The following is a 17,978-nucleotide window of genomic DNA, read 5'->3' as shown; positions in this document are numbered from 1 at the left end:
GAGTTCTCTGTTCCCAATGATGCTCTTTACCCTTAACAAAAAATATATAACCCTGATAAACACGGGTTTCTGATGCTTGATGGAAGAAATTTCACCTATACCCATGCCATAATTTACTTTGTCTTGTTTGATGCCCTGAGACAATGTGTGGTGGTAAAATCTGGAATGGGTGGAATGTGAAATTTCATTGTTTTATTTAGAAAGTAGAAAGAGGCCTATATAGTAAGAAATGGGAACAGAACAACCAGCCAGATAACTGGAGAGCAGGGCCATTCTCATTTCTGTTCTAGGGAAAATAGACATGAAAGCTGGGGCTTTGGGTTCCTTAGAGGGTGGTTCACAACTTTCCTAATGCTGCTACCCTTTAGTACAGTTCCTTATGTTGTGGTGACCCCAACCATAAAGTTATTTTTGTTGCTACTTTGTAACTGTAATTTTACTACTGTTACAAATCATAATATAAATATCTGTGTTTCCTGATGGTCTTAGGTGACCCCTGTGAAAGGGTTGTTCAGTGCCTAAGGGGTTGCAACCCACAGGTTGAGATCTTCCTCATGTGCTCTTAGAAAGTCTTGAAGCCCTGGGGTATGCACACTTCTGCTTTAGACCACTGCTCTAAATATATTGGAAGGTGGTTCAGGATTCCTAAAATAACCTAAGCTGAGGGGCAGTTGGGAAGACAGAGAGAAGAAAGACGCCCAGACATTTGGAGGTACTTCTTATCTGAGAAGTAGGCAAAGGGATAAGAAGTCAGAGGTGTAGGGAAGCCCTGCCAACATGTAAAGCTGTGAGAGTGGGTAGAGCTGATGGCATGGAGTGGGAATATCAGAGACTCTGATTACCACTGCATGCCCATCCAGCTCAGTTTAGAATCCAGTACAGTAAGCCAGTGGTGGTTCTCCCTCACCTTTGTCCCAGGCCCTGTATACAAGTAACCTGAGGTTGCTAACTGTTTGCAATGTTGATTCAGGCACAGATATGGCTGTGCTCTACATGAACTTGTTCCAACAGGAAGAATACACCTGGACCGGTAGAGAGCCCCTGGCCTAGGAACCCTGTCATAACCCTTCTAATCGCTTTAGTTTAAAAAATAATAGGGAGCCCATGAAGATGGTACAGTGGGTAAGGGTGTTTGTCACACAGACTGACAACCTAAGTTTGAGCCCTGGGATTTCTGCACATATGCCATGGACACACACACATCCATAATTAATAAAAAAAAATTTTTTTTTTTTTTTGGTTTTTTTTAGAAAGATTTCTCTATAGCTTTGGACCCACTCTGTAGACCAGGCTGGCCTCGAACTCACAGAGATCTGCCTGCCTCAGCCTTCTGAGTGTTGGAATTACAGGAGTGTGCTATCACCACCCAACTAATAAATAATATTTAAGCAACAGGAAATAAAAACATCACAGCAAATCTTAGATAGAATGGTAGCAGCAGAAAAAGAAGGAAAGTGGTAAGCATTAAAATGAGGTGTGTGATTGGCTGTTAAAGACAGATCTGGATCTCCTGAGAAACCTGAAACCTGCTATGGGAGGGAAAGAGGTAAAGGGAGAATATAGACAGAAAGAATTCACAGAAGAGGCCTGAATTCAGGAGATGATACAGAGAATGTACAGAAGACACATGACGGAGTAAGTGGAAGCCAAGAGCAGTCACCTAGAGGAAGAGGAGTCTGTGTCAGAGTCACTGTCTTTGCAGCCCAGAGCAAAAGCAAAGTGGTCCATGCTCTATTTGCTTATTTAGTGTCTCCTTTTATCTTTTTAAATATTGAAGTTACGCTTACTGTATAATTTTCTTTAATCATTTAAATCTTTTAGCCATCTCTGTTTTCTGTTTGATTTTTAGACAGTCTATTTTTCAATCTCTGTGTTTAAAAATGAAACTGTGAGTGTGTGTACATATGTGTGTGTTGTATTCATATGTACGTATGTATGTAAGTATATGTACTACTATGTGCATAAGCCAGAGGTCAGCATCTGGTGTCTTTCCTTCCACTATCATTGAGATAGTGTGTCTTGATGAAGTTGGAGCTCAGCAATTAGGCTAGACTTTACCTGGCTATCAAGGTGAGTTCCTGGCACCCTCCTGTCATCACCTGCCAGTGGCAAGATTACTGGAGCAGGCCACTTCCGAACTTTTCGCATGGGTGCTAGGGATTCAAACTCAGCCTCATGATTGTGCAGCATGCACTTTCCCCTCTGTGCCATCTCCCTAGACCCTGACTCTGGTTTTGGTCCACATCATCTTTGAGACTGTACTTGTCTTTTTCCTTTTATCTGCAGTCCTTGTCTCTGTCATCTAGTCTGTAGATATCTTCTTTTTAAAATCCTTAATTCTTAACCTAATGTCCATTTCAGTGTTCCATTATGTCACCTGCCAGGGATAATTGGCACTATAAGACAGCTTATTCATGAGATTTGCATAGTAGAAACGTCAGCCTTTAATATTTGAAGATGCTGCCTTCATTTCAGCTGCTATAGCAGTGTCACAGACTGGGTAACTCAGACAACATACGTTTATTTCTTGTGGTTCTGGATTCCAAGAAAACAAGGTCAAAGTTCCAAGTTATCCTTTGTCTGATAGGATCCCTCTCCCTGTTTTGAACTGGTGGTGTTTCCATTGGAGCCATTAGTACTGTGGAGGGAAGGGTCAGTGAGGTCTCTGTTTGGATGTTGTTTTTTTTTTTTCTCTTCCTTCCTTTCTTTCTTTAAGATTTATTTTACTATGTCATGTATGCACACATCCTTGTGTCTGTGTGGAGACTGGAAGAAGTGTTCTCTATTGGAGCTGCAGTTACAGACGTTTCTGAGATGTCTAATGTGGGTGTTGGGATCCAAATTCCAGTCCTCTGATAGAGCAGTGTCTGCTCTTAACAGCTAATCTCTCTCTCCAGTCCCTTTGTGTTTGTAAGGATCCTAATGTCCTTGGTGACCCTTTCTCTTCTAATTACCTCCCCTCTCCACCTAATTACCTCCCCAAGCCCCCACCTCTTAATACCATGACATTGGGAGAAATGTTTTGGGTGAAAAACATTCAGCCTATGATAGTGGGTGAAACTATATTTTTTTCACAGTACTTAAATTTTATGTTTGAATCTTTTAGGTTTAGCATGAGCTTTAACAGACACAATCTGAAATACTATGTGTTACCAAAGAAACCCAAAAAAGTGGCATTTGATTGCCTAGAATGGATCAGAAAACATCACCCATGTGAGTATAGTCATGTAATTTATTATTTCTAAAAGTAATTATGTCTAAAAGGATTTAAAAAGTCATTTCTATTTATACTGTACTATAATAGAATATATAAAATTGCATATTAAACATTTCTTTTTGCATTATGATCGCACCAACTTGATATTTGTGGGGAATATTATAATTTGAAAATCTCATTTGGCTCAATAACAATAAACCTTAAGAAAAATATATTAAATATGCCTCCTACACACCTACATTATAATTCTTGGTTTTAGTGTCTTTTTCTCTGGCGCCTATCAGTATATGAATAACATAGCCCTTTGTTTTAGTGCCTTCTCCAAGTATGTTTGCCTTTGAGTTAGGTTAACTAAAATAAGATTCTGCTGTTCTTAACAGTTTCCCATGTAACCCATTTTCAGCATCTTGATCAGTTCCCCATGACTTTCATAAACATAGGAAGCACTTTTGTTATAGTGTGTTTGTTTCATAATTCTTTATCTTAATTACCCCCGTATGTTGCTTATTGAGCTTTTAAACCATTGTAGAGTTGGTGTGAGACAGTCCAGGATTAGTCCAGGTTGCCCTTGCAGGAACAGGGTTACAAGTCCAGTCTTACTCCTGTGTTCATGAACTTCCTGCTTGAGCTCTTTTGTGTGACCACCCTGAGTCATAAGAAGGCTATGAAACTGTACATGTGTTGTTTAAGTGAAAAGCCCCGCTTCTGCTGCCTCAATCCTCTTGCTTCTTTGGCAGATGACTCGGGGATAATTTACTGCCTCTCCAGGAGGGAATGTGACACAATGGCTGACACGTTACAGAGAGATGGTCTTGCTGCTCTGGCTTACCATGCAGGCCTCAGTGATTCTGCCAGAGATGAGGTGCAGAACAAGTGGATCAACCAGGATGGCTGCCAGGTGATGCTTGCAGAAGTCAGTAAACCCTCCAGGGTGCAGTTTTTGGATTGAAACAGGGGTCTTGCTATGTAATAGAGACCAGCCTTGAACTCAGGGCAATTCTTCTGCTTCTGCCTTTTACCTAGCTTTGTTTTCTGTTTGTTTGTTTTGTTTTCATAAGGTAGGGATGTGTGTGTATGTTTTTGCGTGCGTGAGTGCATGCATGCATGTATGCTGGAGAATATGCCATACATATGCCATACTACATATTGTATGGATGTCACAAGACAGCTTTCAGGAGACTGTTCTTGCCTCCCACCATGTGGGTTCCAGTTATGGGACTTACATCTTCAGGCTTGGTGACTCTGCGGGCTTGTTTTTATCTTAAAGGTAATAAACATCAAAAATAAGACTGACAGTGAATCCATGATCCAGTGAATAATTTGAGAATGTAATGGGGAAAGGAAACAAAAATTGAGTCAAGGGCTAAAATGTTATTTATAGTAATAAGGAATAGGGATTCATCCTAAGAATATTCATTGCATCCAAGGAAGACTTCAGCAGTATAGTGGACACAGATGAAGTAGTCAAATGTATTCTACATTAATTCATAAGATACATGTACCAGCTGGCCATGGGGGCACACACACCTTTAATCCCAGCACTTGAAAGGCATAGGCAGGCAGATCTCCTAGTTGGAGGGCAGCCTTAGCTACAGAGAATGATCCAGGACAGCCAGTGCCACACAGAGGAAACCCTGTCTCAAAAAACCAAACAAACAAATTTAAAGGATACATGTACCAAACACAGGAGAGTCTTCAGAGTCAGAAGTGGGGAGATTAGCCATTCATTGTCATTTGTGTTGAAAATGACAAAAGGCAGAGCCAGGTGTGGTGGCCCATTGCTGCAACTCAGGTGACTGAGGTAGGAGGTTTGCCAAGAGTTCCAAGCCAGCCTAGGATATAATATGAGACCCTGCTTCAAAAGAAAAAATGACTTCAGATAAGAAAGCAGTTTTTGGTTTATCTTCACTGAAATAGGCACAGTTCAGTCTTCTCAAACAAGTCTGTCTATTTAACTCATCAAAGTCCCAATAGGTTTTCCTTTGAAAAACTTTCTCTAAAATTTTCCTAGATGAATATTCAAGTAGAGATAAAGAAATTTGGCAATAAGAACAATAACATGGCCAAGTAGTGATGTTGTATGCCTTTAATCTTTAATCCTAATTGGGAGGCAGAGGCAAGTGAATCTGAGTTCCAGGACACCCAGGGCTACATAGAGAAACTCTGTTCAAAACAAAATAAGAATACTATCATGAACACTGATTTGTAGTTGGCTACATGTAAAAACAATAAACGATAAAGTATAAAAATTTAATAAGGTTTGAGGTTGGAGATGTAGCTCATGCATAGGGCTCTGGGTTCGGTCCTAGGTACCTCATAAAACTGCACATGGTAATACATGTCTGTAACCTTCCTGCTCAGGATGTGGAGGCAGGTACATCTGAAATTCAAGGTCATCCTCAACCATATGCTGAGTTTGAGGCTGGTTTGGGCTACATGAGGCCCCATCTCAAAAAAAAAAAAATTAAACCCAAACAGATGAGGGATTGTTTGTTTCATGGGTAAGAACATAAGAACATATGCTGCACTTGTTTTTGTTTGTCTGTTTGGGTTTTGTTTTTGTTGTTGTTGTTTTTTTGTTTTTTCAAGACAGGGTTTCCTCTGGCCTCAAACACAAAGATCCTCCTGCCTCTGCCTCTGCCTCTCAAGTGCTGGGATTAAAGGCATGAGCCGCCACCACCTGTCCCATTTTAGATTCTTACACCAAAATAAAATATACAGAGCTGAAGAGATAGCTCAGTGAGTTAAGGTGCTTGCCACCAAAAATTACTATCAGAGTTAGATCCCAGGGACCCCCATGGAGAAAGGAAAACATCAATTCTCACAAGTTATATTTTGACCATCACATGTGTAGATGCACATGTGTACATTTACACACACACACATTTGACACATAATAAATAAATGTATTTTATTTTAAAATAAAACATAGCACTGGGTCCAGTGGTATATGACTGAGTCAGGAAGCTTGCCATGAGTTCCAGGCCAGCCTGAACCACAAGGCTATATAGATAAATAATTTTTAACAATTTTAGGAAGATGGTTCAGTGGTTAAAGTACTTACTGTTCATGCATAGGATCGACTGGAGTTCAGATTCCCAGAACCTATGTAAATGTCACCAGGACAAGCTATCTAACCAGACTGACTATGTGTAGGTAAATTCTGGGTTCAAGTAAGAGACCCTGCCTCAACAAAGGAGAGAGTGATAAAGAAAAACTCAACTTCTGGCCTCCATACACAAGCGCCATACATGCACATACACAGAAGGGGGAAGAAACAAAAGCAAGGCACAGCTGTGCATGCCTGTAACAGCACTGTGAGTAGAAAGACAGGCAGTTCCCTGGCTGGCCAGCCTAGCTAGCTGCCTTTCCAGTGGAAGCCATTGCCTCAAGGCAGGAAAGCAAAGAGCTATAGAAAAGGACCCAAGGTTCCACTCTGGTCTCTGCATGCACTCACACAGGCATAGAAGCCTGCATATTGTGCACATGCACACATATGTACACCACACTGCACATACAGTCATGTAGTCATACATACTCATAAGCATGCATCACATCAATACGCACAACAGGGTGTGCACATATAATAATTTTTTAAAATACAGGTTAAGTGGAAAGTATCAATTGTAATTGGTGTTTTATTATGTATATGCTCTTGAGTAATTGAAAAACTAAGCTTTAAAATGCCCCAGAAGAAAAAGATTGCTAACAATGACTTAAAAACTAAGCACTTGCACATAGGTAAACAAAAGGTAAACAGCAACATAAATTGTATCTTCAGAGGTAGAAGCAGGCAGATCTCTGTGAGTTTGGGGCCAGCCCCATCTACAAAGCAAGTTCCAGGACAAACTCCAGAGCTACACAAAGAAAACCCGTCTTATAAAACAAAACAAACAAAAAAAAAAATTTATCTTCAGCATATAAAATTAAGAGTTCAAATTTTTTGGTTAAAATACATATGTGCATACATATATACATATATGTGAGCCCGGTATTGTGTACACACCTTTAATCTCAGCTCTAGGTAAACAGAGGCAGGAGGATATCTGTGAGCTTGAAGACTGGTCTACATAGCAAGTTTTTTGTCTTTAAAAAAAAAAACTGATTAATTAATTAATTAAAAGAATGAGGGTAGCATCAAGGTTTTGTTTTGATTTTTGGGTTTTTTTGTTTGGTTGGTTTGGTTTTTTTGAGACATGGTTTCTCTGTATTGCTTTGGAGGCTATCCTGGAACTCACTCTGTAGACCAAGCTAGCCTTGAACTAACAAAGGTCTACCTCCTCTGCCTCCTGAGTGCTGGGATTAAAGGTGTGTGCCACCAACAGCCAGCTAGCATTAAGTTTTAAAAACAGCATAGAAATAAGGAAGTTAGAATTCAACAAAGCCATTTTCCCAGTTGTATAAAAGTGTTCATTATAGAACATGGTAGCTTGTGCCTGTGATTCCATTACTTGTGAGGCTGAGGACAGAGGCTCAAGAGTTTGAACCAACCTGGGCTACATGAGAGCCTGTCACAAATAGAAACAAAAGGAAAAACTTTCAGAAAGAATTGACATCATTTGGCTTCTTGATAACCTGTGTCATGTGCTTCACAGCCATGTACTCCCCTAACACTGGGAGGTGCACCCTGCCTTGGAGAGCCCTGCAGGTCACTGGTGGAGCTGTGGGCTAGCACCTCTCATTGGCACAGCCTTTTGCCAGCTCTCTATCATTAGAGACTGCAGTAAACGTTCTCTTTCTGGGGACATTTCCTTTTCATCAAAGAGCCTTAAGTTTAGATGGATGAGTAACCTTGAATATAAGACAGTGCATCCCATGCTAACACTGTACTGATTTGCTAACCCTGTGCATGTGGTTTGTAGTTCCTCTTTTAGTCATAGTGGCAAAACCATGTCATTACCCTTAGTATGACTGCTAGATATTTCTGTCACTTATGAAATGCTGTTCTTGCAATAGCAAGTCATTTTTTTTTTAAGGGCTAAAAAAAGACAGCTTTATTTGTATAATGTAATTTTGCCTGAACATACAGTATTTTGGCCTTGGTCAGGTAAGTCCTAGGTTTTCAAGTGAAATAGATAGTCTTTTTTTTTTTTAATTTTTTTTTTTATGCTTAACTATGTGTATGTGGTAGGGGGACAGAATGTACACATGTGAATGCAGGTGCCTTCAGTCTGGCATCGGTGTTGGATTTCCCCTGGAGCTAGAGTTTCAGGGAAGTATAGAGGTGCTTGCAAAGCCCAGCTTATTTCATTTTTAATTCTGTGTACGGAGTGCAGGTGCTCACAAAAGCCAGAAGAGGGCATCGGATCACTTGTAGCTTACAGACAGTTGTGAACTGCTCAACATGGGTGCTGGAAACTGAACTCTGATCCTCTGAAGAGCAGCATATACCCTAACAACTGAACCATCTCTTCAAACCTTAAAATAGATACTCTTGAAAACAAATTTGTATAAGCAACTTAGGCTAAGTTAAATTAAATTTTAAAAAAGGCTAAAATTTCATAAGCTTTTACTTTGAAATCAACTGTTGAAAACTAAGTTAGTGTGTGATCACGTGGTACTATGTGGAAGACTAATGAGGGAGCAGATGAGAATGTCATTGTTCCTAAGTATGGAAAGAGCTGGCAACAGTTAGCTCTGAGGGCTCAAGGCATTGTTTATGCACCTGAACTTGGACGCCATGGCTGTGTAAGCAACACCCGCCATATCCCTGTCAGAAACAGAGGGCTGATGCAGTTGATTGTGGACCCTTCAAATGGCAATACCAGGCAGCACAGGGAGAGCCTGCCACCCTGAGCAACTTTTTACCTTCTTGGATCTGAGTAGAATAGTAAGTTATCTGTATGAAAACCTTACTTTGTTCATGCTAAATACTGGGACCAAGTTAAGATATTAGGTTGTTGTGTGCAGTTATTTTACATTTTTATTTAAGGTCAGGGATAGCTTTTGGAAGTATCTATTTATTAAAGTGTCCCTTTAAATGTATATGAGTCTAATAGGCTTTTATTTTTATACCAGGTTATCTGTGCAACAATTGCATTTGGAATGGGAATTGACAAACCTGATGTGCGATTTGTGATTCATGCATCTCTCCCTAAATCTGTGGAGGGTTACTACCAAGAATCCGGCCGAGCTGGAAGAGATGGGGAAGTCTCTCACTGCGTGCTTTTCTATACCTATCACGATGTGACTAGACTGAAGAGACTCATAATGAGTAAGTCAAACACCTCTGGTGACATTGTCGTTTCCAGCTCATGAGAACAGTGTACCCCTGTTGTTATAGCATTTGGGTCCTATTTTCCTTAAATAGTCATAGAAAAATAGAGGATTTTAAGATGTATTGTGAAGTTTATTGTGTGAAGGTACTACAGACTTGTTTGTTAAGTCAACTGATACTGACATACACAGAGTACTTCCAGACCAGGCAGGTCGAGCTCCAGACAGTGGCTTCCTGATTCATACTTTCCCAGACCAGCACCATTTCCAGAAAGATAGATAAGTAAATAAAAAGGGAAATAATAAACTTTTGTTCTATGATCCAGCTTAAGGGAGAGTGGGGAAAGCTGGGTCTCGGCCTATGGATGAGTCTCACTCCCTGGGGAAGCTGAGATAGGACTGTTGCTCACTCGACCTAGGAGTTGGGTATGAGGCTGTTCTAGGCAGCATAATGAACCCTGTCTCAGAAGAAGCAAGGGAGGATGGTAAAGCCCAGTCTTAGAGAAAGGAAAAAAGGAAGAAGGAAAGAGCAGCAATAGAGCAGCCACCCTCTTCTTTTTTATCCTTTTCCATTAGAGGCTGGCAGCCTCTTGTATTTGGTGTTCCTCTTTTCCAAATGCAAGTGTTTTTAAATGTAAATGGTGGTGTGCAAGATGTCTCAATGGTTAGATGCTTGCCACCGAGTCTAATAACCTGAGTCAGTCCCCCCAAAAGTTGTTCTCTGGCCTTCACACATATATGAGCTAGCACATGTACATACATGTACATATTCTGTATGTGTGCTTAACAGACATAAATGAATAAAGGTAATTTTAAAAATGTAAATTCGCACTTTCACCTATTTAAAAGGTGCCTGGATAGAGGCTCAGGGAGAAAATAACTAAAGGTAGAAACTCTTCATAAGAATGTTATCAAAATAAGTAAAATGGAATTAAAAATGTAAATTCAATTGTATTATAGATTCATATATGTATGTGTGTATGTAAATATATATTGTTCCAATTACATAGTGTTAAGAGAAAATTTCATAGTATTATTATTTGGGGTTTACCAAAACAGTTCCCTCTTAATAGCTATTTAAGTTGTTTATTATCATTGTGCTGTATTCACTGTTATTATCACATAGTACTGGATAGCCTTGTGCAGATGTCTTTTAGCATTTGTACAATTATGTATTAGAATAAGTTTCACCCATCTTAGTAGGTCAAATGAATCTGTATTTTAGAATTTGATTTTGTCATTTGTGCACTTTTTTTTTTTTCTGCTGTGATAGCTAAGTATGTTTTGTAATCCTGTTCCTGTGTTTTTGAGACTACTGTCTCATTTACTCGGGCACAGATACTGAGCGTGGGAAATGGCACTGGCCACACTGGGACTCTTGCCTCTGTTACCCTTTCTTATTCTTAAAAGCTAGCTTGGGAAGAATAGTTACTCCTGTGAAAAAAGGAGAGCTACAAATAGATTTATCACTTGCCCCCAAAACCCTTGAGGGGGCAGCTATGGGAGGAATGGCCTCATGCACGGTAGCTTCCCATATGCATGTTCCATGTTCCTTCCTTCGTTTGTTTTTTTTTTTTTTTTTTTGAATATGGTCTCATTTTGTAGCCTGGGTTGATCTTGAACTTGTGACCCCCTGCCTCAGCCTCTTCAGCCACCAAGCCAGCTCTTCATGCTGCTTTCAGTGCTTATTGCCTATCAACTCATTTTGTCTTTACCACAGCTCTAGATGATAAGACTATTACTTAGCTCTTTGCAGAGGCATGTGGGGCATAGAGCTAGTGAGCCGCAGAACCCCGGAATGATCCCATACCAAAATGATTCTCAGCACAAAGCAATGAATTGTGCATTTGTTTTGCTGATTTGTGTTTTTAAACAAAACCTGGAGAAGCAGTCTTGTGTCCGTGGTGGCTTGACTGATTTCTGCCTTATTAGGTTTAAACGTTCAGTTGAGCCATGCTTTAAATTTTTATGGGGAGACGTTTGGGGGATTCTAATTTTTATTTTATGTGTATATGTAAGTGCCTGAATGTATATGTACACCACTCATGTGCCTGGTGCCTGCGGACATCTGAAGAGGTCATAGATTCCCTGGAGCTAGAGTTATAGCTGATTATGAGCTGCCATGTGTATGCTGAGAACCAAACCCACATCCTCTGCAAGAGCAGCCAGCACACTTAACCATTGCACCATCTCTCCAGCCCCTAGTGCTGAAGTTTAATGAGCTAGTGAAATACAGTCTGGCCTTCTCTCGTGATGTGGGGGGGCAGCCTTAGCTTGACACAGCCCCAACCACAAGGGTCAATAACCAGCAGTTTATGTTCTATGTACTAACCTAGGATCTTCAGTAGTTTAGGTACATTAAGTACAGTGTCTCATGTATAATATTTTTAACTCAAAATAGGTTTATCAAGATATGACCTTTTATAACTCTTTAAAAACATTTCATTTGTATTGTTAAGCAAAAATAATTTAGTAAGTATTTAAATCCTAATATCCTAGCAACCATTTGAAAAAAAAATACTAAAAAACTGGAAGGAAAATAGTAACCATGATTGCCTATTAATGGAAAATATACATGGGTGGATTTTTTTGCATTTTAATTGGTTTGCTATGTGTGGTGGTCAAGAACGACTTATATGAGTTGGTTCTTTCCTTTCACCATGTGGCTTAACAGCAAGCTCCTTTAACCCATTCAGCCATCTCACCAGCCCCATTTCATGCTTTTAAACCTCAGAACCAAATAGGATACTACCACTCCTAGATTCTATTTTCTGTAAACTTGTGTAGGGCGCACTAGGGATAAAACGAAGGGCCTTGCATGTGCAGGCTGGGCAGAGCTCTACCACTGAATTACATCCCTAGTCCTGGCTTTTTGTCAGGTGGTGGTGATTATTGGAAATAGGGTCTTGCTGTGTAGCAGTCCTGGCTGAGCTAGAACTCACTATGTAGACCAAGTTGGTCTTAAACTCATAGAAATCTGTCTGCCTCTGTGACCTCTGCCAGAATTAAAGGTGTGCAACAATGTGCCTGGCCAGTCCTGTCTTGTTTGTTTGTTTTGAGACAGGGTCTCACTATCTAACCTAGGCTTGTATCAAACTCATGATCCTCCTGCCTCCTAGGGCTGGGATTACAGGTGTATACTTCCATACTGGTCATGTTTGTTTTATTGCATTACTCATTTTATCATAACACCTATAGAAATTACAACTTCACAAAGCTATGGCTTCACCAGAAATATAATGTCATACAATGTTAAAATCATGAACTACCGCCGGGCGTTGGTGGCACATGCCTTTAGTCCCAGCACTCGGGAGGCAGAGGCAAGCAGATCGCTGTAAGCCCAGACCGGTCTGCAGAGCAAGTTCCAGGACAGTCTCCAAAGCTACAGACAGAAACCCTGTCTCGAAACACCCCCCCAAAAAAAAAATACAAAAAAAAACCAAAAAACAAAAAACAAAACAAATAACTAGTTAGAGTGGTGTTCAATAGTTATAGGTAGGTGTTGCTATTTCTCTTAAATTAAGGATATCTTGTCTCTGAGTTCTCTAGAATCCTCTGGATTCTTGACCACAGTTTTAGAAGTTCTAGTTTCACTAGAATTTCAGCTATGGGGACTACCTGCTTCCTCTAGATACACAGCTCAGCATATATCTACCTACAGGAAAAAATATATATATATAACTCAAATCTCTATCATTGGGGATAATAAAGATGAAATGAGAATTCAATTTGAAAAATGGAAATTAAACATGTTAGGGTAAAATAGCTTATTCCAGTAATCTTAGTATTTTGGAGGCTAATGGGGGGGGGATTTCACAATTTCAAGGCCATCTTGGGGTACAATGGAGGTTTTACCTCAAAAAAAAAAAAAAGAGAGAGAAAGAAAGAAATATAACATTCCTATAAAATTAAAACCATGAAATGTGAAGTGAACTTCAACATCCAGTGAATTGCAGTATAAAAGGATGCCTTTGACACTACATTGTAAATAGTAATTTTCTTACTTAGTATTTAAAACTAGCAGAGCACGGCAGTTCATGTCTGCTGTCCTAGCACACAGAAAACTGAGGTAGCAAGGTTATTTAAAGTTCATCTAACCATAGCAAAACCTTAATCTCCAAAATCAAACTAAAGTAGAAATGAAAGTTATGTGAATCTACTCTAATACTATTTTTATATATTCATTTGGTTTATTTTTATATTCACTTGGTTTTGTGTTATAAAATGTTTACATTGAGCCAGGCAGTGGTAGTGCATGCCTTTAATTCCAACACTCAGAGGCTGAGGTAAGAGGATCTCTTGAGTTTGAGGCCAGCCTGGTCTACAGAGCAAGCTCCAGGACAGCCAAGGCTATTCTGAGAAACCCTGTCTTGAAAAAACTGGGGGAAAAAAATTTTTTTTTTGTTCTGCTCTTCATCTCTTTTAGTGGAAAAAGATGGAAACTATCATACAAAGGAGACGCACTTCAATAATTTATATAGCATGGTACATTACTGTGAAAATATAACAGAATGCAGAAGAATACAGCTTTTAGCTTACTTTGGTGAAAAAGGATTTAACCCTGATTTTTGTAAGAAATACCCAGATGTTTCTTGTGACAATTGCTGTAAAACAAAGGTAAGTCAAGTCATTTAAAAATACTTAATAATTGCTGGGTGGTGGTGGTACACATCTTTAATTCCAGCACTCAGGAGGCAAGCAGGCAGGCAGGCAGGCAGGCAGATCAATCTCTTGAGTCTAAAGCCAGATAGCCTACCGAGCAAGTTCCAGGACAGCAAGGATTACACAGAGAAACCTTAAACCTTATCTTAAGAAACCAAGGAGAAGGAGAAGAAGAAGAAAAGAAACTTAATAATTAAGAAAATTGCTGACATGTTGGTTTTTTAACTTAAAAAAAAAAAAAAAAAAAGGCCAGGTGTGGTGGCAAACAAGGCAAGCAGATCTTTCCAAGTTTGAGGTCTACGTAGTGAATTCCAGGACAGCCAAGGCTACATTGTGAAACTCCGTCACTAAAAAAATAAGTAAGGAAATAACTATAAGGCCGGCATAGTGGAATATGGACTTAGGAGGCAGTAGCCGGAAGGAAGACCAGGGGTTCAGTGTGGCCCTTCACTATAAAATGCGTCCATGCCAACCAGGGCTACTTGAAACCTTTCCAAAATTAACAAAAAACTAAAAGATCCAACATGGACAAGCAGAGTATTTTAAATTCAGCTATAACTTATATTTAGAGATTTGATTCTCAAAACAGTCATAATTATAGTATTATGTTTGGAAATTGCTTGTTTAACTGTAAAGAGCAATGAAAATGGTGGGATGATACAATCCCAGCAGTTCAGAGACTGCGAGGAGAGAGAAAGAGAAAGTTTAAGGCCAACCTGAGCTACATAGTAAGATCACGTCTCAAAAAGTAATGATAATGATGACATAACTTCTGGATAAGCTTAATATTGCCTAACCTAAAATAATCCTGGAGACTGTTAAATTTGTTCATTGGGTACTTAAGGTAATTTCACACACACAAATACACATACAAAATTCCCCAGTACTGGGAATTGATCCTAGGACATCAAGCATACTAGGTAAGTGCTCTACCAAAGAACTGTATTCCCAAGCCTCTACCTTTTTTATTTTATATTTCAGCTTGCCACAGCCTAGAGTCATCTGAGAAGGGAGTCTCAGTTGAGGGATTGCCCAGATCAGATTAGCCTATGATGCCTACTGTGGGCAGCCACATTCCCTGGGCAGATGATCCTGGCCTATGTACGAAAGCTTGCTAAGCATGAGCCAAGCAGTGTTCTTCCATGGTTTCTGCTTCAAGTTCCTGCACTGACTTCTCTCAGTGACAGACACCCTTGTAATTTGGAATAAATCTTTTTTTTCCCCTAAGTTGCATTTGGTCAGAATGTTTTATCACAGCAACAGAAATCAAGCTAGAATAGTAGCCCAGGCTATCCTAGAACTCAGTGTAGACAAGGCTGGCCTCAAATCCTTCTGTCTCAGACTCCCATTTATTGGTATTCCAGACATTGAGTTTCATGTTCTATTGTTTATGATACCTCACAGTTTACAGACTTTTTGCTCACTCGCTATATTATTTAACTACCTGCAGTGTGCCAGAAACACCCACTGAAGGGAGGCAGACATGTAATACAGCTTCATAAGTAGTGGTAAAGCAATGTGCAGGGCTAGACAGAGCAGATGATAGTTTACTCTTGGTGGGCAATCTGTAGATTCATTGCCCTTTCCACCTGCCACATCCTAAAAATGCTGCCAGTCACTTCCTTGCAGAGTACCTGCTCTGTGACAGGCTATGTTCTAGGAATTTAGGGTCCACACCAATATGGAGAACTAGGATAGATGAAAGCAGAAGGATCATCTAGTGATGAGGAAATGAGAAGAGGAACTAAAAAGAAATGGTTTAGGCAAAAAGAGATTGTCATGTTTGGTGGCCCATATAGTTAATCCCAGCACTTAAGTATATCTATGAGTTCAATGCTAGCCTGGTCTACTTAGTGAATTTCAGACAATCCAGAGCTAGATATCTGAACTTGTCAATAAAACAGTAGCACCAAAGATGAAAGATGAGAGAATTTGTGAATTGCACTAATGGACAGAGCTTTTCATCCTAAAGGCTATCGTCTCATAAGGGACATAAAATACCCTGCACTGTTCCTGGAGTTGTGAAAAATGAAGGGCTTACTTTTCCTACTTAGAGTGCTGGTAGGTAGTTGAAAGACAAGATACACGTCTGAAGCAACAATAATAAACCCACAATAGAGGCCTAATTATTCTAGAATTTAAGAATGAACATTTGAAACTTCCTTAGTTTTTAATCTATATTTTAATGTGAAAATGAATTTTAAGTTTTACCACAACTAATATTAAGCGCTAGCAATCTGGGTCTCCTCATCTTAATTACAGCAAATGGTAATTTTTTTATTCATAGGATTATAAAACAAAAGATGTGACGGATGACGTAAAAAATATTGTAAGATTTGTTCAAGAACACAGTTCATCACCAGGAACAAGAACTATAGGTCCTTCTGGACGATTTACTCTGAACATGCTGGTTGACATTTTCTTGGGTAAGTCATCTGCTGTATTGTTTGAATCATATCAGTTAAAATTAAATATCTAAAGAAGTGAATACAAGTGCAATAAAAAGTCACTAAGGTGAGTTTTCACATAGAAAAACATAATAGGACTGGCAAGGTAACACAAAGACCTGAGCTTGATCCCCAGAGCCTACATATAGAAATCCAGAATGGCTGGGCATGGTACATACCTTTAATTCCTGGGCTTGACCCTAGCACAACATGTACAAGTTAAAGGTAATGGAGAGTGAGGCTGAGAATGGGAAGGGTAGGGTAAGATTGTGACTTGTTGTCACCCTTATTCTTCTCTCTGTTCCTCCCTCCCTTAACAAGGTGTCATTTATCATATTGCCCATATAGTTTATATCATTTGTGTAAGACAAGATACAGTCAGTCTCCTAATTTTAAGTTGTTTCACTTCAGGACATGTTTTTAATTATAAAAAATGGAATGGTAAAATAGTATTTCAAACAAACCTTTGACCACATCTCTGTTAGATTTTTCATGTAGATTTATAAAAGATTAGTAGCTGGGAGGTGGTGGCACGCTCCTTTAATCCCAGCCTCCAGGGATGGAGGCAGACAGATCTCTGAGTTTGAGGCCAGCCTGGTTTACACTTGGGAAGCAGAGACAGGAAGATCACAGATCACCACAGTTTCAAAGCTAATCTTGTCTAGGAATTGAATTTCAAGCTAGCCAGGATTGTATAGCAGACTCTCAAAAAGTGTTTTGAGCCTGGTAGTGGTGCACACCTTTAGTCCCAACACTTGAGACACAAGCAAGCAAGTCTGTATGAATTTGAAGCCATCCTGGTCTACATAGCTATTTCCAGACCAATAAGAACTAATAATGAGACTCTATCTTTTTAAAAAAAAAAAAAATCTGTTTTTTCCAAGATAGGGTTTCTCTGTGTAACAGCCCTGGCTGTCCTAGAACTCACTCTGTAGACCAGAATTGCCTCAACCTCAAAGAGATCTGACTCCCCAAATGCTGGGATAAAAGGCTTGTGCCACCACTGCCAGGCCAGAACAAGAAAGAAAAGAAAAGGAAAGGAAAACAAAAAGTTTTTTTTTTAAAACTTGTCCTGTTTTTTTTTTTTTTTTTAAGAAAAAAGCAAACTTTTTTTAATTTAATTTTAACTTAACATTTAAAATTGTGTTAAAATGAAAAGGTCATCTTAACCTTTCTTGGTTGACAAGAGAAAGGGGCATTGAAGGCACTTCTAACTTCACCTCTTTTGAGATCTGGTGAAATGCTATATTTTGGTTTCTGAATTTTATATGCTTTATCAAAACATAACTAACTAAATAAACATACTTAAATATGTACTTTATAATAGACTAGATATTAAATATGTGGGACCAGAGATGATATTTAGAAAAGCTGATTCAAAGGCTCTTACTTAGCATGTGGAAGAGCCTTGGTTCAGCCCCAGCACTGAAAACAAT

At 39.3% G+C, this 17,978-nt stretch overlaps 1 protein-coding gene across 1 annotated transcript in view; it reads left to right on the top strand.

Moving 5' to 3' along the window:
- The window catches only part of Blm (BLM RecQ like helicase), a 60,378-nt gene that overhangs the window by 31,500 nt on the left and 10,900 nt on the right, over positions 1 to 17,978 (top strand). Inside the window, exons 12-16 of the mRNA XM_051206559.1 lie at positions 3,107 to 3,213; positions 3,955 to 4,115; positions 9,236 to 9,431; positions 13,860 to 14,050; positions 16,383 to 16,521. Coding sequence (XP_051062516.1) covers positions 3,107 to 3,213; positions 3,955 to 4,115; positions 9,236 to 9,431; positions 13,860 to 14,050; positions 16,383 to 16,521 — 794 coding nt within the window. The remainder of the gene's footprint in view (positions 1 to 3,106; positions 3,214 to 3,954; positions 4,116 to 9,235; positions 9,432 to 13,859; positions 14,051 to 16,382; positions 16,522 to 17,978) is intronic.

This window comes from Phodopus roborovskii, unplaced genomic scaffold (assembly GCF_943737965.1).
Source record: "Phodopus roborovskii unplaced genomic scaffold, PHOROB, whole genome shotgun sequence".
In the NCBI taxonomy this organism is placed as follows: Eukaryota; Metazoa; Chordata; class Mammalia; order Rodentia; family Cricetidae; genus Phodopus; species Phodopus roborovskii.
The sequence above is the reverse complement of the archived record's forward strand: the minus strand, read 5'-3'. Positions and strand labels throughout refer to the sequence as shown.